We start from the raw sequence: 27,663 nt of genomic DNA, 5'->3' as shown, positions 1-27,663 counted from the left end.
GTCCCTGGCACGGCTGAAAGTCTCAAACCCCTTTGGCTGCTCCATGTAAATTTCTTCCTAAACCACCTCGTTGAGGGATGCTGTCTTCACGTCCATCAGGTGGATCTTCCACCCCATCTGAGTTGTAAGTGCCAAAATCGTTGTGATGGATGAATAACGTGCTACTAGAACGAATGTCTCATCATAATCGATGCCCTCAACTTGCAAGAAGCCCTTGGCCACAAAATTGGCATTGTACTTCTCCACACTCCCATCTAGATATTCCTCCACCATGGGATCCCGCCAAGCCTGCTAAGAGGTTGCCTCCTCATAAAAAGAAGGCTTTGTGTCAATCAACTCAGTGATCAACTCCATATACCTTGTGTACCTCTGTGGTTGCTTGCTTTGCGTGAACATAGAGCTAGGAGTCTCAACTCGCTCTTGGGCCTCCTAAATCAACCTCTCAACCCACTTGGCTCTCTTCCTCCCTGTGCTGGGAGTCACTGACTAAGTGGCTACCTCCACTTGTCTTAGTCTCTACTCCTCATCCTGTAATGACTCCGGGTCATCTTGCTATGCAGCTCGCTTGCCACCTGGTTGAGACTCAAATTGTGATAGTGGTTGAGGCTCCTGCTTATGAGCGAGTAGCTGCTCCTAAGGTACTCCAACCTGCTCTTGCTCCAAGGAATCCCTCAGAGCTCTTTCCTCTTCAAACCTCACATCTCGCCTGATAACTATTTTCTTGGGTGATGGTATATACACCTTGCACGTTTGAGATGTCTCACTGTAACCCACAAAAATTCCCTTTTCAATTGTGGGCTCCAACTTCTTCATGCTCTCTTTGTACACATGGTAGTAGACTATTGTGCCAAAGATGCGGAAGTGAGAAACATCAAGTTTCTTACCTATGAAAGCCTCTTCCGGTGTAACTCGTCCAAGCAGCTTGTGTGGACTCTTGTTCTGTAGAAATACTGTAGTGTTGTAAGCATCTACCCACAAGAACATGGGTAGCCTGCCCCTGGTCATACAACATGGCCTTGGCCACTCGAACTATGCTACGATTCTTCCTCTCAGCCACCCCATTATACTGAGGGTTATGGGGTGCTGTAAGCTCTCTCCTAATGCCCTCCTTGGCGCACACTGTTGAATTGTGTAGCTTGCGAGGTACTCCAGAAGCCTAGTAAGATGAGTTTGTGTGAGTTTGGTCACAAAAAGGGTCATAAAAGGGGTTTGTGGGCAAAGAACCCAAGTGAAGGGGTTTTAGACCCATGATGGGGTTTAAAATCTAAAGAAGGAATTAAAAGAAAATTAAAAGGAAAAATTAATTCCTAAGGTCTAGAGGATCAAAACCCCTAAGTTCTAGAGGGTTCCTAAGAGGCCTAAGGAAGAGATAATTTAAGGAGGCATTAGGATCAAAGCTAGGATCATCAAATGAGGGGGAGCTTGTTTGATCAAGGAGGGAGGTCAAGATGTAGTCCATGTGGAGGCCAAGCTTGAAGGCCGAGATGGGCTGCAAAGGAGGCTGTTATCTGATCTATCCTAGTGCAACTTCTCAAGAAAGACTTTAGCCAAGGGAGATCGAGTACTCAAGGAGTAAGATGGGGTTTGTGTTTTGTGATCTAGCCACGCTCATGGAGGACTTGTCCTTGGAGTGAAGCAATCAAGTTTGAAAGAAGACGTCTTTGTGGTTAGCATCCGAGTTCTCATTGGTGAAGAGGCGAAGAACAAGCCTAAATTATTTTTGTTCAGAGCAATCATAATGGCCGAGATATCCTAGCTATAAGAGAAGGACCAAGGATCCTAGATAAATGTTACAAGAGGGTCAAGAGGCAGATATGGTTGCAGATTGAAGGCCTGAGAAGCCTCAAGGAACAATGAAGGATAGGAAGGTCTATTGGCCGTGAGTGAAGGTTGCTATAGCTTGAGGCTAGGGTTGTCGCATGCCTGCAATATGGCCAAAGTTTGAGGGAACGCTGAGGCATGAAGAGGGTTTGTGTTAGGATTGCGGACAGACTAGGTCTTGAGGATAAAGGTTCTAAGTGTAGGATCTGTCTTGAAGGGTTTGGGACAGAGTTTATGTGCCCTAGATTGTTGAGAAATCTGGAGTCTTATGAATTGGGGTAGATTTCTCTTCTTTGATAATTGCTTGTGAATGTTGTTGGCTTCTTATTAATGTTTATTATGTTCTCTTCATCAAATAATTACCAAACGTACAAAACACGAAGATCACAAGATATAGGCTCCAAGCCAAGGCGAAAACCCCACAAAAGGGAAAGCCAAAAAAAATTCTCTTCTTATAGAATCAGATCAAAGTGAGATATCCAAGACCCATGACCATAAAAAGACTCCAACCCTCAAGATGCCAAGTCAAGCCCTCCTTCCACATAGAAAATCCATCAACAACAAGAGACTGAAAACATGTACAACATCAGGAATAATTCTTCAAGAGGAGATGTGTCAAGGCAGAACTTCCACAAATCCGAACCCTTCTTTTTCTTGCCAATTTCAGACTTCGGTCCTCCTTCCTTTTGTGATATTTCAGAATAGATCATGTGAATTGTGTGTTTCCAAAGTTTTCGATTCGTCTCCAAATCAACACCATTATAAAGAGCTTGTCAACACAATTCTAACAGTGCTTGGATTGTGTCAATTCAAGATCGTATGACTAAGATATGGCAAGCCTCAAAAGGCAAAAAGAAGTCAAAGGTTGACTGCCACATGGCAATCCGTACAGTTGACGTGGCACATAGGTAAGTGAATGTGAACTAATGGTATCTTGAAAGATGGCTGCCAATTGGACAGGTTGACCAGGTTGACTTATTGATTAGGTGTTAAGTGGTCCAATGGCATTGCACCACATGGACCAACCATGTGGCACCCCAAAGGAGTTAAAATATGAAAGTCGGATCAACTTTGGAGCACATGGGTATCGAACTCTTGACCTCTCTCCACCACAGCGCAGACTCTACCATTGCACCACACTATTGGACTTATTAATAAAGGGAGGCCACTTCTATTTATTTGGAGTTTGTTTACAAGTTGGCAAAATGAGATAGCGGAACTGCCAAAGTTGGTAGCCCTGCTAAGATTAGATGGCTCCACCAAGTATAGTTGCATTGACTGTGAATGGTTTGCAACGAGAAACATTGCAATCATAAGGTGTGCAAAACTATATGTTATGTTGGCATGTTATTGTTTGACAACCCAACTCCATTATTGTTTTGACACAAATTATCGCCAATAGTTCCGTCGTATGGTTACGTTGATTATAACGAATGCCATACGGTGGTGTCATTTTATATGACCCTCGCAACAACATATTTAATATATGATTTAAATGAGTTATGTTGCTATGCAACGGTGCGACTATTATTTGACCACTAATTCGGTCGATGGATCGATATGGACATGCAGTTGCACAGTGCTAGTTTGGATGACGGTTCCAGCAGAAGGTTCTTGCCACAGTGTGTGACATTGCCATGATACCAAGCAGAGGTTTCACCATATGATATGTTGCAGTTCAATCTATATGTGTTGGTGTCATATTATATGACTGTGCTACAACAGTTGTAACAACATTTCAAATGGCATATTGTAATTCAACCACCGATTTTGATTTAGTGTATGGATTGTGTAGGTGTTATGCCGACGGCTCTGCAACAATATATGGTGCCATTTCATTATGGTGGTATAACGTTATTTGACCATGCTATATGTTGCGGATGAAGGTCGATCAAAGGGGCAATGCCATTGTGCCATTGCGCAACATCACTGGGTTGATTCGAAAGCAGTTCAATAGATCACCATTTACATCGATGAATCTGCCACGATTTGTTGATGAATGACCACATTTGCGCCTTGTAAAACTGGACCGAGCTCTTCAGTGGTTTTAAATGGATGGGTCTAGTGGCATGGGTCTAGTATGCCACATGTTCGAGACAGAACGTTGGCTCATTGTGATGTGGCACTGAATCGAAGGTTTGGTCGTTGCAACGATGGTTTATTAATGCCACCAGTTTGAAATTCGCGACTGTGATAATTTTGGAGCAAAACTATCATAACAAAGGTCAATGGAGGTTACAACAACTTAGCATTGTACTGATAACATTCGATTGCATGTTCCACCGACATAACAATGGTGAGATCCTGGACCGAGCTCTGCGGAAATTAGAACCACAACATGGAGCACGCTCGTTACAACATGAAGTTGATTGTCTGGTGTAATCTGATTGGACTGTGAGCACACCAAATATTCGATTGGATGAACCATATGTATGGTTGAGCCACAAATTAAATCATTAATTCAACTATGCCATGGATATTGGAGATCTATTGTATTTTCAATGCACCACAAAAATTATATAAACCCTCGAAAACAATCAAGTTAGAGATAGAGACCGAGAGAGACTATTGAGAGTTTGAATTTTTACTATGCCTTTGCATAGTTTGGCATAAGTTAAACCCACTGTTTGTCTAATTCGAGTGGAGAAATTTACAAGTGCCCACATTGTTGTGGAGATTAGCCCACATTATTGTGGAGAGATTGCTCATTTTCATTAGTTGTGGAGTGGAGAGATATTGCCCATAATCAATTTGTGGAGAGTTGTTTTGGCAATTGCCACCTTTGTGTGAGAGTCATTGCCTTTTTGCCCCTTGTGGAGAGAATATTGTACAAGTTCCTGCTTTGTTATTTTTAAACAGAGAATCTATAGCTCTTTTTAGAGGAGAATCAATAAAAGTGATTCGTACGATTAGACGAATCCAAAGACATTGCCAGGGAGGTGGTCTAGGGGAACTCCGTTAACAAGTTGTGTTGCCTTCTTTGCTTGCTTCTGTGTTAATTCTTTTTATATGCTCTCTTTGTGAAGTTTTAGTTTTGCACTTTAAATTGTTAATTGCTTACTTTGGCAAAGATCTGTCTGGGTTTCCGGATAAACATAAGCCTTTGACTTTGGCCAATACAAATAATAATGAGTGTTATGAATAAAATTTTCATTAAAAACATTAATTAATAAATAATATTAAAATAATAATATTTATAATAAATTAAATAATTAAATAAGTTAATGGCCCATTAATTATGAAAGGGCAAAGGTCAAAAGGTGTGACCACTCACCTTCGTGGCCAGCCAATGGCTATGTAGGCACACCGCCACGAAGGATTGTAATCACCTTTTAGTTTCTCAATACAATAAAATTACTTATTTGACACTTACAAATACAAGGCTACACCCAATATTCTTGCACCAGGTTTTTGGCTAACAGTGGTATCAAAGCAAACATTCCTCTTGCTTGTTGTAATATTCCTAATTAGCCATGGCTAATTGGAATATTCGATTTTGTTCGATTTTTGCCTTCTATAGTTATTTGTAAATAAAAAGTGAGGAAGGGGGACATAACTCACTTTTGGAATAAAACGTCACTTCCTAGTAGCACAACGTTGTGACTTAAAGGGGAGCCAAGGGGGCCAAAGGGGGACGCAGAAATGGAGCCCACGCAGACACATGGAGGAACTGCGCAGGAGGAAAGGAACATGTGGCAAGAGGGGAATCACGCAGGAGGAGGTGAGCCTTGGGATTAAGAGAGGCAAAGGCTATAAAAGAGAAAGGAGCCCCCTCATTGTGATCATTCCAGTTATAAGCATTTGTGATAGTCATTTCAACTTAGAGCACGCTCGCTGTTTAGCTAGTCTGCAGCACTGTTTAGTGCATTGAGTGTCTCCGTTTGGAGATCTCACCCTTAGCCCCGGGGGACTTCGAGTGCCTGCTCGGGCAAGGTATTTCCATTGGCATTCCAGCAATAGTTTCATCAGTATTTTAGCAGCAGTTTCACCAGCGTTTTGGAGGACTGCGCAGCACTAAGAGGAGGACATAGTTCTTTTTGGCAGGAGCCTGGGTTGAGGGGTTGTAGGAGGATTTGTGCTGAGAGGTAGAGCAGGGGATCAACTCTTGCATATTGGAGAGTTTTTGGCAGGAGTTTCAGGTAGTTTCCTGGAGGGTTTCATTCAATGGCAGCGCAGAGCATTTGAGGGACTGTGTAGAACTCCAAGGGGGTGATTTTCGGGGGTCGGCCATTTCAGAAAAGCTTTTTGGGTTTTTCTGCGTTTCTTGAGTAGAGTCTGATTCCAGAGTTTCAGCTTTTTCTGAGGAGGGGAGCAGGCCCAAAGCCTCATTCGATTTCCAGCAACAGCAACAGCATGGCAGTTTTCCAGCAGTTGGGATGCAGATCAATGTGAGGCCATTCCTTGTTATTCTGAGTATATTTCTTCACTTGCCTTCTGCAAGTAGAGTGTTAAAAACCCTTGTTATTGTTTCTTTTGAACACACTTCTTTTACAAATTCAGATCTGAAATACAAACATGCTTGGTTTATTGTGCTGAATCATCCTTTTTAAATCTGCATTTGCCATCCTTAGATCCCTGAAATGTGTAACAAGGAAAATCGTTAATTAAGAGATACCTCTAGGACAGAATACTGCCACAGATGGTGTGCTGGGCCATGGAATAAATGCTTAACAAACTGTGCTTCCATCTTGAATGTGCCTGCAAATGGAGAAACTTGAAAGAGAATGGTATACTTAGTGAGACACATTCTTTGATTCTGTGCTAATGTGCCTTCATTTCTGTTTCAACCTGGAAGTCTCCTACAAGAATGAAAAAACTGATTTACAAATCTGCTACAAGGTTTACACCATACCAAGTTGTCCCATATGATATATTTCACTCCAGCACCATGTCTGATGTAACCATAAGAAGTAGGGTGCTTAACCACAAAACTAGGTTTCATCATATGTAACCAACATGAGGGCTATCCTAAGGATAAACAAAATACTGGAAGAGCAACCATTATCGAGTGAATATGGTCCATCAAAGTAAAGTTGTAGAGTATAAATTGTTTCACTATCCATAAAACACATCAGAAGCATGCCACTACTTATATGCTAAGTGTGACCACGAAGAAACAAGACATAAGCAAGATAATCCAATGTATATCACTGATCCATGATAAAAAATGAAACCACCCCCATGATGCAAAACCATCAAGCAAGGAGCATGAAGTCACCTAGAAAGCAACTGCCAAGAGCACCACATGATCCCTCAAGAAGGAGCACCATGCTCAACCACCCTCAAGCCAAGAAAATGACTTGTAAGCTACCCCTGAAAGTATGATGGTCAGTTTTGTGTATGAGGGGCAACAGGATGGTGTTATCCCTCTTTGTCATTGCATCACGCCATACTTGCTTTGTAGCAGGGTCCTCAGAGTTGGAAGGTTCTGTCTCAAGAATAGAAATCATTAATGTTCTTTAATGCAACATAAGTAGGAAACTTCTTATGTGCACAACTAACCTGAAATGTTGATTTAGGTGGTTGAACTTGATATGCATCCTGCAATATTTGGGCCAGCCATCTTGTGTTTCTAGCTGCCCTGGAAGGTAGTGAGGCATCCTTTCCTTGGCTGGAATTTTGCAGATCTGAATTTGATTTCTCTTTTAATTTCAGATTGTCTTGTTCTAACATCTGATTGCACTACTTTGTATCATTCAACTTCTTTATTTGTGCAAATAATTCTTGACTGTGATCTTTTGGGTGGGAAATTTCCTCATCTTTTTCTGATAATTCATCACCAAATATATTCTCAAGATCTTTATATTTCTCGTTGTTTAGCTAGTTCATCCTCTAATTTCTTCATTTGTGGCTTCTTTTTCATGTCATTTTTAAATTCAGTTAGAGTAAAAATTCTATCACAATGTGGGCAATCACCATTGATTTCCAAAGCCTTCCTACATTTGATCTTCTTTGCACAAAAGGGACATTTCGTCAAAAAGGTAGAATCATTTGTGGACTCCATAGTTCTTGACTTCTTATTCAATACTTGGTATAGTGCTGCGAAAGCATCACAAAAGTTAAGCGCTTCAATAGTTTCCGTTTCGTGCTTCAAAACTTCCTTGATATCTTTCAACACTTCACTAAGTGTGCCCCTCTGTACGATATGCTTAGACTATTAAAATCTTGCACAAGAGAATATCCTTTGAAATTCACCAGAGAACAGTTTTATCATGATTTGCAGTCTGAGTTTCGGTGGTGCCATGATTTTTCAATTTCTTCTGCACTGGGCTCCTCGTATGATGACTATAGAGGGCAGATTTCCATGTAATTATGATAACTTCTTTTGTGGCTATTTTCTCAGGCAGTTTTCCCTACTACGTGAAGCCACACAATGGAGATGCCTATGCTGTTCTGTTGACTCACAAATTGACAGCGAATTTACTGAATCTTTGCTCAGTCACCTGTCAAGATAGTTTCAACACACTGTAATGGGTTTACTGGTTGATTGATAAAAGTGCTGCAGCGGCTGTATCTTGACAATTGCGAATGGCTCCAACAGCAACTGTGTTCTGATTGGGCTGACTGGTACTTAACTGTAATGTGTGGCAGGCAATTCCACTTTGATTCAACAGTTAGATAACTTTGACACCATAGTCTCTAGCCTCCAATTTCGCTCTTCTTTTTCCTAGATTTGTGGTGTTCTTTTTGTATTTGCAGCAGATGGGTATTATTTTTAATGGAATTTCTGAACGGTAAATGACCCAGGCCAACATCTGTTTTTTTTTGGTCAAAGACCAAGGAATCTGAAAAATTCTGAAAAATTGTGGAAAAAGGCCTGAACAAACGGGTCCAGTAACATTGTGGCCAAATGCTGAAATCAGAACATAGCTCTGATACCAATGGAATGATGAAAGTTCATTTATAAATATCCAACACAAGGACGATGGACAGAGTCCAGACTCCATATAGGAAAATAATGTATAAATAATTGAATAAGATGTGAATGAATGATATAATATACAATGATGAGTGAACTTGGCATTTTATAGGTCTCAAGGTGACCTTTCATGTAAAGCTATGTCTTTGTGCGATACACCTTTTAGTAATTAATATCCGAAGTTCTATAGTTTAGGTAATATATCTATAATTAATGTTTACTTATATGTACCATGTAGTATGTACATAACATTGCCTTTTACCACTGTGAGAGGATTATAGATGCTACATGTCAATTTCAAGAGGGACATTCTTCGAGTAATCCCCTGATTTCCTTATAGAAGATGCCCCAAAGCTGACAAAATGATGAATCATGCCTCAACATATGTAGAGATGCCTCATATAATGTGAGATGATTCTAAGTGGTGAGAAATACCTCCAAACATGTAAGTCTGCCTGGGAAGATCTGAAATGCATCAATGGGTGTTGCTCAATGGAAGAATATGCATCAGAATATGTAGAAAAGACAACATCTACCACCAACCACATGATATCATAGCCTACTAGTCTCCGTTCAAGTCTTCATGCCTTCTTAGGCAGTAGCAGGGCATAACACAATGGGCTGGAAATGTGTTAGAATGGTATCAACACATACAAAAAATGCATGTGTGATGGTACATGTTTGTGTTCAATGGTTTTGTAGAGTCTGTTACAGTCACATTAACTTCCAAACCTATGCACAAAGAATGTATTTGATGTCTTCTACTATTGACTCTGCATTACTAAAGTCTTTTTATTCTACATCTCTTTCTCCTTCATTTGTTGTTATCTATTCTTTAACAAAAAAGTTCCTCTATGCTATGATTTGTTATTGTCCATCTCCCATCACCTAGAAAATGGGGGTACCTTCCAACTGTCTCTGAAACCTTTTCCCCAAACCTCGGTCCCCTAATCCTAGAAATGAGGTACAACATAGTGATATACCCATCAGCAATGAGTATTTGTTGTATAGGTTAATGAACATTGCAGTGCTGATACATTTACTCTTGCCATACCTGGAGTTGAAAATTAAGTTAGGTATAGTTTTTAACAATGGCACTGTGTGTTAAGTGCATGCTTCTTATTGCTTCCTCCTTATAGAGAAATTATATATATCAAACTGGCATCGTAGCCTTTCCACAATTATGACTATGAGGACCGATTGCCTCTATTTTCATTATATATATTATTGGTTTTATACTGTAAATGTAGTTTATATTTAGAACTGACTCGGACAAAATTCAAAGAATGCACTGATTTCATATTTGAAAAGTTATTCATTTACATTATTAAAATCATGTTCTAAACAAGTAAGAGATTGCCATAGATTAATGTATGCACAAAATCAAGGGAAGTTGGAATTCTGAGAGAAAATGTCACTTCTCTTCTCTTCTCTAGATAAAGGATCTTGGTATCTTTGAATTTATGGTGTCACTTTATGAGAGGTTTCTTTCAGAAATTGTCCATTCTTGTATTGAATGCTTTATGCAATGTAGTTATGTTGACAGGACACAAGCCATGTTGTACGAGGTCCTCAAAAATATCTTAATTTTATTCCCTGGTTAATTTTTCAGAAGTTTTTTGGATTTGTCAGAACCTTTTAATATTTGATGATGTGGAGCTTCTGCTTACCTAGTGTCTCTGCAGGGGAAAACCATTTTTCATAGTCTATTGCTAATGATTGATATTTTGGTAAATCTGAGTTTTTCTTGCAATGGTGTACATTAATGTACTGCATTCTACCACAATCAGAAGGCAGAATAATTATTTTATCAAAGGGTTTTTAGTTATGTATTGATTGGTGCATAAACTTTATTAGGTTGGTGTCAGGAAAGCCATGCTTCAGATGCTTCAGAATGCCCTGGAAGGTTCAGAAGGGGGAGGTCCGTTTGCAGCTTACTCTGAATCTTTCCGTACAGTTATGCGATTCGGGGTGGTTGATAAGTCATCTGCTGTGAGGACTGTGGCAGCTGGATGTCTGAGGGCTTTTGCAATTACAGGAGGACCTGGATTAGGAGCAGGGGGACTTGAAAGCTCAGCATCTCTTTGTGTAAAGGTAGGCCATTCCTGTTTTTTGATACTTTTTTGGTATTAAAATCAATTCCTTCAATATGTAGATGACCTGAATTTACCTTTATCTGCAGTGGAAATTGGATGTTCAAAGGGGGTATTTTTATTGTGTTGGAATTTCCTTGCACCCTAGGTCTGGTCTATGACTTAGCTAAGCACATAAACACACTAGAGATGACCAACCAAAAACAACTTTGCATAGTGGAATATAACAGCAGCGACATCAACAATAGTACACAAGAATTATTGGCCCAAACACATTCCTTATCAGTGCATTAAGAAAATCATAGGGCTCCTGTACCAGGGATCATGGCCCTTTACAATCCCTGTGCAAATGCTAATATACAACAAAATACAAGTCTGTCCTTTGACTGATTCAACTAGGGCTGAGGCCTTATCCATCACGCTTTCATCTGCCCATAAAAACAAACAATATACAAATGCACTTACTTGCTGTTGCTGTCCTTGGTGACCAGTGCTTTCAGTATTGCTTTGTCCACATAGATCAACTCCTTTAGACCTCTGTCCAGCTGCTGTTCACCAGTAGACTCCTCCTTTAGCCCACTGTCTTGCTGTTCCAGCCCTATACAACTCAGCCAGCCTCGTTACAGATATCTGTCCTACCGTTCTAGGCCTTGGCTGCCCTCCTGTAGGCCTCGGCCTACACTCAAGAACATTCGGCCCTCTCTGTTTAGCTACTGTCCAACCTGCAGCACCTTTCTGGGGCTGAGGCAGCCTGCGGCCAGCGTTAAACTCAGCTTAGCTTCCCTTCAAACATGGAACAGGCCTGCGGGTGGCCTTAACTAGACCTTAAACCAGCCTCAGTCCTTTCTTCCAACCTCAGACAGCACTGTCATCAGCACTTTTTAACCTAAACAGACTCTTGTTCAGCCTTTGGTGCCTTCTTCCTTGTTGCGGCTAGGTCCTGTTTAGCCTCAGCACTATGCTCCTTTCCTCGCTGTCTATGCACAGAAGAAACTCGTCCTCTTTAGAACAGACTGCGGCTCCTCTTGCTTGGCTGTTTTTCGCAAATGAAGTCACATATCACTTGTGCCCAAGCCTCTCCTTTGGCTTCCAATATATATCTCTCCAATAGGTGACTTAGGAGCCCTCTTTATCCTTCAAGAGACCCCACTACACAAATTAGAATATTAAATTCATTATCTTGGGTTCTAAGCCCACTCCTTTGGGTCCAAAACCCCAAACTTGGGTACTTTGCCCACAAACTCATCTTTTTTGGGTTTTCTCCTCACAAGCCTAGCACCCAAGGCTTGTAGGAGTACCTCCCAAGCTACCCAAATTTCAACATTTTGTTTGCTTTATGTCAGTTTCCTTGGCAAGACAATGTTTGTGTATGGCTTATGGTTCACACAGTCTATTTCTTCTTTTATTGTATGAGTTTTTATTAAGCTGGGAACATTACACACAGTACACAACGAAATGGCTGCTTTGAGTGCAATGAATGTCAATAACCATGCTGGAAGGGTCCTATTATCATTTTTAGACCTGTAGTAAATAGGATTGGCTCAGTTGGTGGATTTAATCTATCTTCGTTGCAGCCATTATTGGTTTACATTAAAACTTGTAAACCATGACTTTTTTGCCACAGGTGCTCATATTTTAATGCAGCAAGCATGTACTTTCCCAATAGGAGAATATATTCAGTGAAGTGAAGTGGGCTTACCTGTTATAAAATTCAGCTACTCAAGCTCTTTTGGTCAGGAAGCTGTTAGTAGGGGCATGTATGCTGCATGTGAGAGGTATGATAACCAACTTCTACACCTTGTCAACACTTCGTTTGGAGGGGAGACTTCGTCACCTACTTAGGCTTGATAACTTTAGCTTCTCAAGTGACCTTGCCAACCTTGAATCCTCCAGTAATACCCTTGGTTACTTCTGCAACAGAAGCTGCCTCTTTACTTCGCATGTGTGACAAGATAGAGTCCAAAATAGATCTGAAACTGGTTCGACCTTCTTCTCCTTTCACTCGCTGGTTATAGGCTGCCTTCCTTGACCCTTTCACTGATCTTCACATCACTTACAAACTTCAGAAGTTGCCCGAAAATCCTTGCTTTGAAATGAGGCCAAGTGGCCTATTTATAGTTGTTTGCCATGATAATAAGACGACTTGTCATCCAGCTAGGCTGACATGTAATTTGGAGAGATATTATTATTCCTTTTGAAGCCAACTTGAAGGGAGATGCATTTGCTTGTCTTGGAGGGCTATTTATACTTATCTAATGACTCAAACAGAGTGTAACATACCCAAGAAGGGTCCTTCATACATGACATTGACTCAATTTGACCTTTATGTCTAGATGACAAAACCTAAAGGCTAACAATGGGAGCCATTACTAAAAATAAAATTCCTCGCTTATGAAACCCATGAGACAAGCATTACAATAATAATTATATTTTTCTTCTTTTCATCAATTACACAAAGTCACAATTACACATGTCATTATGAAGACTGAACCTAGTTACACTTTTCAACACTCCTTCTTAACTAGGGAGGTATTCATAATGGTACGTGGTCATTCTCAATCTTGAAGAATTTCTCATAAGAAGAGTCGGATTGGTAACCCATTTGTTTAGCATCATATCAACCATCATTGTCACATAGCAAGGCCTTGACTAACATCTCTATCTCTCCACTAGATCTGAGCTCAATGCTGGCAAGACCAATGATGTATAGATACCCTCGTCATTGTCTCTCTTGGAACATACCCTACTCAGGTTCTTAGGGTGTGTTCTACCAGGACTATTCTTATCTTGGATTCCCAATTCTCAAAGAATATCGGTCCTCTACGACTACTTTTGTCTTGGATGTCCTAACTCATCCTCAAAGAGCATCGAATGCCAAATGTTTACCCAACCCTCCATTTTGTCTTCTCAAGTGAAGACAAGAATGATGTGTCTATCTCTCCCTCTTAATTAGGGAGGACATATCTATTCCAATAAAGGAATGTATTCATTCCTACGGAAGGAATGTACCTAAGCTCCCTCTTGGCTTAGGAATTTTGCTTCCAAGTTTTTAACAAATAAGAAACTTGTTTCCAGGCTCCTTCTTAATTAGGGACCTACAACAGCTCCTCAGGTGGAGATGATGGGACAACCAATTTCTTGAAGAACTCCTCCTCACGATGTCATGAACTTCTTTTCGTTGTTCAGGAGTCTTCATGTTTTGGGACTTCTTCGTAGGGCACAAACCATCCATCACTTTTATCCATGACTCAGTCATGTCATCATCGGAAAGTGATCCATTTGTTCATATCTGGCCTTCCTTCATTGCCACGCTGCCTTCTTCATGCCATGTTTCCATAAGGATCTTTCATCCTACTAGATGGTCATCGATGGTGGAATATATCCAAGGATCTTCCCTCGGCAGCCCTGCATAAGCCCATCCATATATTTGTTCAAAAATAAGAAATGAGCGTTTAAATCAAAATTACCTTTGTGATGGTCTATCATCATGACATCTTCTAGTTTTGCATCAACATCCTACATACATATCGACACATCTTCCAAAGATATATACATGTTGTCAAGGGTCTCTTTCTTTTTCTAGACTCCATTAGAATCTTCATATCTTTCATGGAGATATCTTAGTCAAATATTCTTGGTCTTTGGATGTTGATTGCCTTTTTCCATGGTTGCATATTCCACGATCTCTTCCTTTCTTTCTTTACACATTTCATTCCCAATAACTTCCAATAAGAGTTCCTCCAATTAATGTCAACCACCTCATACTTCATATGAGGACATATTATGTTGATTTCATCTAGTGAATGTGTGACCCATGCATTCCTGCATCCCTTCGAGGGAGGAGATATTTCCTTTTGATTATGCTCTCAAGATCGAGCATTTATCCATTTTACCTACAATCATTGACATGACTCTACAATATCGAATGTAAGCATACATACCTCATTTTTCCTTTGGGTCATCCAGACTTCCTGTAGCAACTCCCTTGATTGAAAAAGATTCAATCCCTTGCTTTGCTTCTTTTATGTCATCACACCATCATCCAATGAATTCCACAGGTTTGGATTTCTTTATGAAACGCTTGCTTCCTCTCTTGATCGGTGAACCTTTCGATGAAGATACCATCAGAGAATGTTGAGGATCTAGAGTATCCCCATCTAGCAGATGTTTCCTTTTGACTGATGTATGATGAGCTTTGACCTGGATGACCTTTTTCTTTTCCATAAGTGCCACTTATGTTTTCAATAAGGTTTTCAAGAGCTATATCCTTCATTGTTGACTACCATAGATTGCAACCATCTTTCATGCTTCTCTATGATGATGTCTCGAGCTCTTGCCTTCAATGCTTCTATGATGCCTTGATGTATCCCATTATTTTTCTTAGTGAATCATGATAGCCATATCTTACAACAGAAGACTTAGGAACTTGAAAAGAACTTATGTGAGGAAGACTATCTCAGTCATAATAGAGATCTCTTACTTCCTCTTTCTGGGAGTTCTTCTTTTCAACGTCCTCCACTTCTTCAGTGGTATGGGCTTCTTCTCTTCCTCTTTTGTTATTGTCCTTCTTGATCTTTGGACAATCTCTTTTGTAGTGCCCATATTCTTGACACCCATAGCATTGGATCTTAGACATGTCCCTTTTTCTTTTTCTGAGAACCAAACTTTCCAAATTTTCCTTTTCTTCTTGTCATTGAAGCATAAGCTTGATTTTACCCACTTGCTCCCACATCAGATTTGGCCTTTAGTCTAGATTCTTCAATCTTGCACAGTGACCATAGATCCTGGAAGGGAGTAGCTTCTTTCTTCCCATAAATGCTCGAAGTAATGTTACCCCACTCGTTTGGTAGTGCATTTAATACAACTGTAGTCATTTCTCTATCAGACATGACTTCTCTCAAATCTTGTAGTTGATACCGGATTTCAGATATCCTCATAAAGTATGAGGCTATTCCATCTTCCCTCGACATCTTCAGCTTGTAGAGTTCTTGCCTTAATGAAATGACTTCTCCAACAGTGCTTACGGAATACAACTCTACTAGTTTGTCATAGATTTCTTTTGAAGTTTCAAGTTTGGATACATATGGGATGAGGGGATCCTTGATGGATTCTATGAGAATCCTTTGAGCCCTAACTTCCCCTTTCATATGCTTAGCAAGAGCTTGAGCATCTTCCTTTCTTGCTTTAGTGATAGATCCTTTGCCATGTTCCATAACCTCATTTTCAACGAGATTCAGGTCTATCCTTTTCTTCCATGCAAGATAGTTTGAAGCCCCAACCAATTTGTTGCTTTCCTTGCAAAAAGACATTTTGACAGGTTCAGATGTGGACATAAATATGCTTAGTTGATTGGACGCTGCTTCTCCTTGCTGCTTGATGTTGATGATGATATAGAGGATAGAAAAGTTCTCCTTGATGAAGTAGACTCCTTCGATCTAGGGTTATATTGCTTCCTTTGTAGATCTTGACTTTAAGATGATCTTTCGCTTAGATGCCTTTTTCGATATTTGATCCTTGAGTGTCCCTTGATAAGATGCCCTTCCTTGACTTAGTCACCTTTGCTCTGATACCATGTTGAGAAATCTAGGGCATCGAGATTAGGTGATTTCTCTTCTATTAGTAACTGCTTGTGAATGCTTTTTTATTTTAGATTAGGATCTTCTTTTACTTATATTATTATAGTGTTATTCTCCATCAAACCACTACCAATGCATAACCATAAAGAGACAAGAGACATAGAATATAGGCTATCAGCCAGGGCCAAAACCTCTCCCACTTGAGAGGAAAACTCGAACAAATTCTTCTTCTTATAGAGACTCCAATTGACGAATACCAAGACCAAGACCCTTGACCTATTTGCCTCTCCAAGACCAAGACACAAGTTCCCTTCCACTGCTTTTCTTTCGTGCCCAAGTTAACACTAGTCAAACTTTTGCTCCTTCCTCCTTCTCGGCTACCCTTCAACTTCGACTTCCTTCTACTTCAAACCTGCACTTTATTTCGGCCCTAATTGCAGCATGTGAGAAGTATGATAACCAACTTCTACACCTTGTCACCACTTCGCTTGGAGGGGAGACTTCCTCACATACTTCGGCTTGATAACTTCAGCTTCTCAAGTGACCTTGCCAACCTTGAATCCTCCAGTAATACCCTTGGTTACTTCTGCAACAAAAGTTGCCTCTTTACTTTGCACGTGTGACAAGATAGAGCCCAAAACATATCTGAAATTGGTTCGATCTTCTTCTCCTTTCACTTGTTGGTTATAGGCTGCCTTCCTTGACCCTTTCACTGATCTTCGCATCACTTACAAACTTCAGAACTTGCCTGAAAATCCTTGCTCTGAAATGAGGCCAAGTGGCCTATTTATAGTTGTTTGCCATGATAGTAAGCCGACTTGTCATCCAACTAGGCTGACGTGTCATTTGGAGAGATATTATTATTCCTTTTGAAGCCGACTTGAAGGGAGATGCTTGTGCTTGTCTTGGAGGGCTATTTATACTTATCTAATGATTCATACAAAATGTAACATGCCCAAGAAGGGTCCTTCATACATGCCAATGACTCAATTTGACTTTTATGATTAGATGACAAAACCTAAAGGCAAACAATGGGAGCCATTACTAAAAATAAAATTCCTTGCTCATGAAACCCATGAGACAAACATTACAATAATAATTTTATTTTTCTTCTGTTCATCAATTACATAATATCACAATTACATAGGTCATTATGAAGACCGAACCTAATTACACTTTCCAACATCATCTTGTCCAGAAGGGGCTTATAAACATGGTGTTGACTCTTTTGACTCATGACAATAAATCCTATGACCTAACAAACCTTAGAAGCAAGAAGAACATGGCTTTACCTAGAAGAGCATCAATAGGAGGCATGAAACCCATGTTTTTTAAAATAATTTTTCTTATTTCTTTTGTTTGTTACATAAGATATACATATTGAAATGAGTACAACAACAATTATGAAGACCGAAACTAGTTACATTTCCAACACTCCCTCTTAGCTAAGGAGGTATTCATAATTGTATAATAAGTACAACATCATTCTCAAATTAAACAGTTCTCATAAGAAGAGTTGGATTGATAAGCCAACTGTAAGCATCAACATTATGACCAGCACTGTCGTTGAGGTCTAACTAGACAAGCTCATCTTCATTCAAGAGCATTATGCTGGGAAGCTTTACGTGTGATGCCACACTACCTCTACAAGGCACATACACCATCTTGATGTTCATTAAGTATGTCCTTTTAGGACTATTCTTATCTTGGATTACCAATCCTGAAAGAATATTGGTCCTCTTCGACCACTCTTATCTTGGATACTTGTCTTATCCTCAAAGAGTGTCGGTACGTTTCCTTTCTTGGATTGTCTATCCTCAAGGAAATCATAGATGCTTTTCCAATCCTCCACCTTTCTTTCTCCATGGCCTTCACTTAGACTTACGATTGTTAGTCCTGGTCAAATGCATGACACATGAAGAAGACAATGCATATGTGATGTCCATCATAACTCCCTCTCAACCAGAGGGGATATCCCTATTCCCCTTTTGATTAGAGAATAGATCCTTGCTCCTATTCAAGGAGACTCCTTTACTCCCTCTATAAACTTAGAGGAGATTCTTGACTAACTTTTCAGTTTGAGGAGTCATACTCAGAAGCTCTTCTAGCTTGTTTCCCTAAGAGTATCAACCACCTATTCTTTATGGAGATAGCTGCATGGCTCCCTCTTTCCCTCTCATCTCATCATATCGAGCTTTCTTCCTTTCTGGGTATCATGGAGCCATCTTCTTCAATCTTGTGATAGAGTCCAAGCCATCACTTTCATCTCGTCATCAACAATGAAGGCATTATATTGAGCCTTACCAAACTTGAAGATAATCATGGCTTCCTTATGAAAGTGATCTCCTTTGAACTTCAAGTTATCTTCTAGCATTGTGTTGATGGGCTGGAATGTACTGCCAACAACTAGGGGGTCTCCTTGGTGTGGAGTCCCAATTAGACCTCACATTGTTTGGAATAGGAACCTGTTAAGTTTTGTAGATGTTCTATGCTAAGAGCAATTTCACTTTTCTCACAGCAATCATACAAGTAGATAAGCAAAATGCAGATAGAACATATAAGCAGATCTTACAGAAGACAAATCAGAAACAAGAAAAATGAATGTGTTCGTTTCGGCGGTCAACAGGATGCTTCAACCAGCAAAGTCTCCTTTGGTCAGCCAGCCCAGCATGTGTCACAACAACCCTCCAACCAGTAGATGAGTCAACCCAAGACGTGGAGAGGAGTTGTGTTCAAATTCTCTCCAACTTTTCCTGTATATATATCCATCAATGAGGGTGTGTGACACATCTGTTGGGCATGTGAGCCTACATTACAAAACTGGCTGACCTTGCACATATAATTTATTAAGAATAATAAATTCAAAATATAAGTTCTGCTCATCGGATTAAGACTATTTTTATATGGATTTTACACCTCTCAGAAAGAGGAATCAAACAAAAATATTAGCCTCTTAATCTGAGCATCAGAACATGGAGTTTGGACCTAGTTGTCCAATTTTAACACTCCCTCTCAACTAGGGAGAACTCCATCTATTAGTGCAATTAACATCGTGAGTCATCCCGCCGAAACTTGCTTTGCTGGCTTCTTTATTTCAGAATAGAAGTGGGTCAGTCACAAAGACATCATTCCCCGACTGACATAATCAGTCCAGAGGTCCCAGACCTCACAAATCTTGATCCCAGATCAAGTGGTTGGACCATGCCATCCTAGATAGAGAGTACGGCAATCTCTGATGCGTCCATCAGTCTTTGCTAATAGTCTCTAGCTTTTCCACACCTCATTGGCCAAATGAGAGGTACTTCCCATGAGCCCTGAACTCAATGGGTAGGATGCATACGGGGCACAGATTAAATGAGTGGCGAACCAGCTCAATAATCACAAGGGTGGGGCAGAAGCATTATGAGTGCTTATAGCTCCGAGAAGCTATCCCCAAAGCCCCCCAGAGCTCCCAGAGCTCATCGTCCAACAGGACCCACATCATAGGGTCTTTCCACGACACCAAGACTCTCACGGAAGGTTAGGAACTTGACCTTCCCCAGGGGCTTAGTGAGAATATCCGCGACCTGCTCATCAGTTCCTATATGATCGAGCCTTACGGCGCCTCGCTGTACCATATCCCGGATAAAGTGGTACCTGATATCAATATGCTTGGATCGGTCGTGGAACACAGGATTCTCAGTCATACGAATCCCACTCTGATTATCACAGAGTATTACAGTGGTATCTAGCACATGTTGGAACAGCTCACTAAAGAGCTTCCTCAACCAAACTGCTTCACAACAGGCCATACTAGCAGCAATGTATTCGGCCTCCGCGGTGCTCAAAGCCACCGACTTCTGCTTCTTGCTCATCCATGAGATTGAAGCAGAACCAAGATTGAAACAGCATCCAGATGTGCTCTTACGATCCACCACACTGCCAGCCCAATCGGCATCAGTATATCCCCGGAGTATCACACTCCCGGCAGTGTATCTCAGCCCATGGTTTATCGTGCCCCGAAGATATCTCAAAAGATTCTTGGCACCAACCCAGTGAAAAAGATGAGGCTCAACCATCTGTTGACTCAAAGTATTCACTGCAAAACATATGTCCGGACGGGTGTTCACTAAGAACATCAAAGCTCCTATGAGTTGACGATACTCAGTAGGATTGGCCAAGATAGGCCCTGCAGCGCTGCCACTCAACTTCTTAAAGTTGAGTTCCATTGGTGTCGACACGGACTTACAGTCCACCATCCCAAATCTTTCCAGAAGCTTCACAATATACTTTCCTTGAGAAAGGAAAATCTCTCCAGGTCTCTGCCAGACCTCCAGGCCTAGGAAATAGTGCATCAGTCCTAGGTCTTTCATCTCGAACTCAGCAGCAAGCTCCCTCTTGCATTGATGAATGAGAGGGTCATCACCTGTCAGGAAGAGGTCGTCCACATACAGCACTAGAATGAGAGGCTTTCCTTCCTCAACCTTAAAGTAAAGGTTTGGATCAGCATTGCTTCGAGTGAAGCCCAGCTTCATCAAGTAACTATCCATCCTCTCATACCAAGCTCTGGGTGCTTGCTTTAACCCATAGAGGGCTTTCTTCAACCTGCAGACATAAGTGTCTCGATCTTGAACTTCAAATCCCAGAGGTTGTTCTACATACACCTCTTCCTTTATTGCACCATGCAGAAAAGCGGTCTTGACATCCATCTGATGAAGACTCCATCCTTGCGTAGCAGCAAGGGCTATGATGGATCGGATGGTGGTATATCGACCCACAGGTGCAAATATATTGTCATAGTCAATTCCTTCCTTTTTGAGAGAAGCCACGGGCAACAAATCTTGCCTTAAACTTTTCAGCACTCCTATCAGATCCATGTTTAATCTTGTAGAGCCATTTAGCGGTGACAACAGATTTGTCCTTCGGTCTCGGGACCACATCCCAGACATCATTCTTCATAATATCCTCATATTCTTCATGCATAGCATCCTTCCAGACTTGATGCTTGATGGCTTCCTCAAAAGATCCAGGTTCAGATTGTATAATAGTACTCATGGCAGCTAGATACCCTTGGTATCTACACGGCTTCTTACTTTCTCGGAATGTTCCCCTTGGGGCAGCATGACCCTCAGCATCTTCGGGGGTGTCCCTGAGCCATGATGGCCTCTTTCCTAGAGAAGGGGAAGGATCAATAGGGTCCATTGGCCCTTCAACATCAGGCATAGTCTCATCCTGGGGTTCTTCCAGATTTCCAGGTCTTTCTTCATGGTTTTCTTCAGATCTAGGAAGATCTACTACTTTCTTCAGGGAAGCATCTTCGTCAAAAGTGACATCATGGCTTATCTCTACTTCCCTTTGACCAGGTACATAGACTCTATATGCCTTAGAAGTCTCACTGTAGCCCACAAACATTCCTTTCTTCCCAGTAGCATCCAGCTTACTTCTCTTTTCTTTCGGCACATGAAAATAGACAGGTCATCCAAAAATTCTAAAATGTGAGACATCAGGTTTCTTACCAGAGAAAACCTCTTCGGGAGTTTTGGAGTCCAAAGCGGAATGAGGGCATCGGTTTTGAATGTACACAGCAGTATTTGCAGCTTCTCCCCCCAGAAACTTTGGAAGACCCTGGTCACATAGCATGGCACGGGCAGCTTCCACAATAGTCCTATTCTTGCGTTCAGCAACACCATTCTGCTCAGGAGTATATGCAGTGGTAGTCTCCCTCTTAATGCCAGCTTCTCTGCAAAAGTCTTTGAACTCATTTGACTCATATTCAGTGCCATTGTCAGTCCTCAAAATCTTGATCTTCTTTCCGGTCATATTTTCCACCAAGGCTTTGAAGGTACGGAACCACATGAAAGCCTCATCCTTCTTCTTCAAGAAGTATATCCAGGTTTTGCGAGAGAAGTCATCAGTAAATGTCATCAGTAATTACAACAGAAGTCAACACTTTGACTTGTCTGGATCTGTGCATAGATCATTTCTTATAATGATGAGATCAGTTGAAGACATTCTTCTTCTCTAAGGTGACGACTTCACCTATCCATTTCGTTCATCTGTTACACCTTACCATGTAGCACCATCATGCTGCATCATGCATCTTCATGCTGCTCATGATCACTGTGCTGCCCATACATCAAGCTGTCTCATTCATCATCGTGCTGCCCTTTACTGACATGCCCATGATGCTGCTTCTATCATTATGATCTGAGATTGTTCATCCTTATTATTTCCATTATGTTGAGTCCTTTTACAGGCATACGAAGGATCTCTTGACCATCATAGTTCTATCATTGTTGCTGTTCATCATTATGACTATTATGCCAAGACAGTCATATATATATATAGATATGTAACACTGAGATAATCATTTAGTTGAGACAGTGTTAGAGCATGCTTACCCATATACATTTATATCCATGTGATTAGGTTGTTTATAAGGTAGGTCCGAAGTGGTCTTAAACCGAGACATATTGAACCTGTACTCACCAAATCTTGACTGTAGTTCTGCATGTATATAAATTGACTACATGTATATATATATATATGTTGCCATCGTGTATATACATATCTCTGCATTGTTTGCCTGCATATATAAATATATTGCAGCGTTGTATCATAGCTTGCGTACATCATATCTATTTACTGTATATGATGACTGCCCAGCGTATATTCATGACTGCAGCGTATTCATTTCCAACGGCTTCGTCATTTTCACTTGACTACAGCTACTTCATTTACTGCGGCTTCGTTATTCCTCAACTGCGGCTACCCCTTTCCTTGACTGCAGCTATCGCGGTTATAATTTCCATATACAGCGTATATATGTATCACGTAGAAAGGCCACACATGTTCCAGGCTTCACGTAGAATAGCCATACCTGTATACCGTATATATATAGCGTATATATGTATAGAATGGCAGAGAGGAATGCGTGAACAGGTCTTGTTGACTCACTGTGTCTTATTGACCCATTGACTGTGTTTATATTTCTTCATAAGCCTGGTGCTTACAGCGGCTAGGGCATTACTGCGTCTAGGGTATCTGGACAGCGTATGAACTGTGTGGATGTCGTTTCATAACTGTATAAACCCTTTATTAACAGCGCGTTAATAAGTCTTTATCAAAACTGCGGCTCACCTTAGTTACGTGGCACCCTTGCACTTAACTGCGGCCTTGCCTTTCCATCATTGCGGCTTTCTGCGGCTTGATTGTGGCTCTCTCCATATCACAACAGCTGTGGTTACCCTTTATGACAACGGCTTCTTATATCACTATGGCTACCATGTGGATAGCGACTAAGTGCTCCAGTTGTGCGTGTATAGACTACGTTCCACATATGACTGCGGCTCTTCGTAGCTGCGTTGCTTTTGACATGTGTTCTTCTGCGTATACATGACATCGTTGAGTTTCCACGACCGTTATACTGCGTATACATAACAGCGTTGACCATGGCTGCGTTATTCTGCGTATACATGATATCGTATGAATGTTTCCGTCATTTCACATAGGGTCTTACTACGGCTTCATAAACTGTGTATAAAAGTTTCCATGGACAACGTATAAGGTTTGTTTTCATCCTCATAAGCCTGCGGCTGGCTAGGGCATTACAGCAATTAGGGCATCAAAGCAGTTAGGGCACCATAGGCCAGCGTAATCCATAGTGTATCTCCTTCTCCAAAAACCCAAGACGTGGAGAGGAGATCACTTGAAGTGAGTTTGTCTTCACCTCAGCTCTGATACCATGTTAAGTTTTGTAGATGTTCTATGCTAAGAGCAATTTCACTTTTCTCACAGCAATCATACAAGTAGATAAGCAAAATGCAGATAGAACATATAAGCAGATCTTACAGAAGACAAATCAGAAACAAGAAAAATGAATGTGTTCGTTTCGGCGGTCAACAGGATGCTTCAACCAGCAAAGTCTCCTTTGGTCAGCCAGCCCAGCATGTGTCACAACAACCCTCCAACCAGTAGATGAGTCAACCCAAGACGTGGAGAGGAGTTGTGTTCAAATTCTCTCCAACTTTTCCTGTATATATATCCATCAATGAGGGTGTGTGACACATCTGTTGGGCATGTGAGCCTACATTACAAAACTGGCTGACCTTGCACATATAATTTATTAAGAATAATAAATTCAAAATATAAGTTCTGCTCATCGGATTAAGACTATTTTTATATGGATTTTACACCTCTCAGAAAGAGGAATCCAACAAAAATATTAGCCTCTTAATCTGAGCATCAGAACATGGAGTTTGGACCTAGTTGTCCAATTTTAACAGAACCCCATCCGGTATGTGTGGGCACGACTGCCACCATGGATGTTTACGCTCTTGGTTGTCAAATAAAAAGGGCTCAGAACTTGTTCCCACTTCTATTTGTGCATCTTCTCCTGCACTAGTTGGAACGCCCAAATTTTCCTCCTCTGACATGGGTGGAATATGGGAAAGCATTGACATGATGCAAAATGATATCGAGTCTTTATCACAGGACATTCCTTCTTCCTCTTTTGATGCTTCAATAGCTAGTCATGAGCCATCTTCTCCTGATTTTGATCAACATACTCAAGGCTTTGGGTCCAAAATGGTTTGTCAAGTGGAATACACTGGTGGTAAGCTTTCTGTGCATGGACAGGGTATTTGTGTTCCGATAAACCTGTGATAAGACTAGAGAGGGTAGGGCTTAGATATGTGAGTCCTCCATCCAATGATTTACATAGGTCCCGGGACTCTGAACCACCTATTGATGATATACCAGAGCTTGATTTAGTCAGCTCTGATGATTTTACTATTCTTGTTCCTACATCTTATATTCAACTGAAAAAATTTCTTCATCATCAACATCTCTACTGTCTTAGCTCCCTAACCGTTTTGATAAGAGGAATCCATTTGTGATTTAAAATTGGAAAATCTACAAGAAACTCTATCTAAATGGGTCTTATTTATAGGATAGAAAAATATTGTGGCCTAGGAAAAGTTAACCTCCCTAAAAATAAATTATGCAAGTTGGCTTTTCGTTATTTTGTCGAAGAAAATTATCTGATGCATAGATCGCTCTTCCTATATATTACTAGTTTCTTTCTTTCCACTAGTGAGTTATTTAGCTTTAGATGTTAGGAGTGTTGCTATGTCTTGCTTAACCCTGACCGTCATTAGCAGAAGGCTGATGTCACCTAGGATTACCCTCAAGGGCATTATTAGTTCAAGCACTCTCCAAAGGACGTTATTTGATAGGCACTCAATGTGGACATCTACACCATTTATTCAGATGATGAACAAGTCTAATTCCCTCCATCGTCCCCATGTAGTCACTGCATCTTTGTGCATGTTATGTTTCTTGATTGGCTCTCCTTCACTTTATAGGGATTTTGTTTGTGGGATAACCTACTTGTACACTTATGGCTATGCCAATTCTTTTCCTGTTGCTTTTATAATTTTTTTTTTAATATAATTTTATCTCCTTTAGGGGTGGCTTTTGCAGACCCCCTCTTTTGTTTGGCTGTTATTAATGGTGGTATTTAATAGTCCCTCTATATTGGTGTTTAATGGACACTAAATCAAATTTTCATTTTAGTTTCAATGTTACTATTTGGAATATACAAGATGATTGTATTGACTGGTACTATAACAATGGAGTAACCAGGTTTAGTGGAGTAGCTAGGTTTCCAGCAGGAGGTTCTTCCCCTCAGCCTTGGATGTTAGAACTTAGGAGAGATGGGCTCCCTCATTCTTGTGTCCCCCAAGGATTATATAGCCAAGGCCCCTCAATCTTGGCCACTCCTTGGAGGATATCATCTGCTAGTGCATTGGCCCTTTCACAATGTTGGACGATTTTGACAACGCCCACCCTTGGGTCTCCTCACTTGCCCTTGGCTGCTGGCTTTAGTAGGCCGTGAGAAAGGTAGCACTGGGTTTCATTCAGAGTATAAATGCAGGAACCTAAGCAATATGACCAACTCATGTTTAAATGCCCTATCTTTTATGAAGTGCATGGTCAATATCTTGCTTGTGCACACTGCAGACACTGTCATGGATCCTTGAGGATTTTCACACAAGTACTAGAGAAGTATTTCCTTGCCCTACATGAGTTGCTTCAGCTCTGGCGAAAAAGTCTCATATATAGATCTCCCTACATTGCTAATTTTGGTCTCAACACCTCCTTCTAGTAGCTTCTGGATGGCTTCAATCACAGGAGACGTCATGAGTAAATCCCCAATTCTATATTAGTTAGGCAACATGGACTCTGGGTTTCACCACCAATGGTTGTCAAGAATCTCATTTCCTCTCAGCCTTGGATGCTAAGAGAACCGAGGTTGACAAAATTGTTGGTCAAGGGTTTCTTCCTAGATGTCCTTAGAATCCAGCTCAGTTTGTTCTTAGGGGTTTTCTAGGGTTCATTGGTACCTTTATTGTCACTCATTGTATCCTTTCATTTTTTATGCAATTCTCATGGAGATGCTTTAGTATTCCCAATGTTTACTCATCTTTGTCACTTTCATAATCCCATTGGCCATTTATGGCCACTAGTGGACATTCATCTTTACATCAAATGAAGTTAAATCATCGTACACTTTGGGGATGACCTTTTTGACTTGCTTTTGTGCTACTTGCTTCTCATGTAATATTTTTGTAACATTCAAATGAGGCTGTCATTGTTCATCAATTCCCACTATAAGATTGGATGCTTTGCCTGGAAATGCGGCAATAATCGAAGATCCCATTGAACCACTACTTCGAATCAAATTTACAGTACATCAAATAAATGGACAAAATCTAGCCTTGCAAATATGGTGCCTCTATCTTTTCTCCATTTTCCAGTATCGAAGTGCATCAATCTTCATTGTGCTTATAAAGTTAATTTCTTTAATAGGTGGTATGCATAAATTATCGATATATTTTGTGTAAATTATTCATACTGCGTAGACAGAAACAAGTAACATCATTATTTGTCCATATAATTTGATAGGCATTGGAGGATCCTATTCCATCTGTAAGAGATGCATTTGCAGAGGCACTAGGAGCTTTACTAGCCCTTGGTCTGAATCCTGAATCACAGGTGCGTATTAGAATGTACCTTGGTGTTATGAACACTCAATAATTTTGATCAATCAATTTGATCTTACGAAGATGATTGTAGGTCCAATCAAGGGGGAAAGGACAACCTGTTCCAGCAAGAACTTTAGAAGGAGGCTTGCAGAAGCATTTGATTTGGCCTTTCATCAAAGGTAAGCCAACCTTTTGTTTTTGGTTTCTAACATCTATTGTATATGATG

At 40.6% G+C, this 27,663-nt stretch overlaps 1 protein-coding gene across 1 annotated transcript in view; it reads left to right on the top strand.

The window, feature by feature from the left end:
• Nucleotides 1-27,663, top strand: part of SWEETIE (HEAT repeat-containing protein) — a 541,573-nt gene that overhangs the window by 68,717 nt on the left and 445,193 nt on the right. Inside the window, exons 4-6 of the mRNA XM_089436034.1 lie at nt 10,598-10,834; nt 27,357-27,446; nt 27,528-27,615. Coding sequence (XP_089292160.1) covers nt 10,598-10,834; nt 27,357-27,446; nt 27,528-27,615 — 415 coding nt within the window. The remainder of the gene's footprint in view (nt 1-10,597; nt 10,835-27,356; nt 27,447-27,527; nt 27,616-27,663) is intronic.

This window comes from Pinus tabuliformis, chromosome 5_2 (genome assembly GCF_031772625.1).
Source record: "Pinus tabuliformis cultivar Carrire ecotype Pingquan chromosome 5_2, CPIR1, whole genome shotgun sequence".
Lineage (NCBI taxonomy): Eukaryota > Viridiplantae > Streptophyta > Pinopsida > Pinales > Pinaceae > Pinus > Pinus tabuliformis.
Note: the sequence above shows the minus strand (reverse complement) of the source record. Positions and strands in the feature narration are given on the sequence as shown.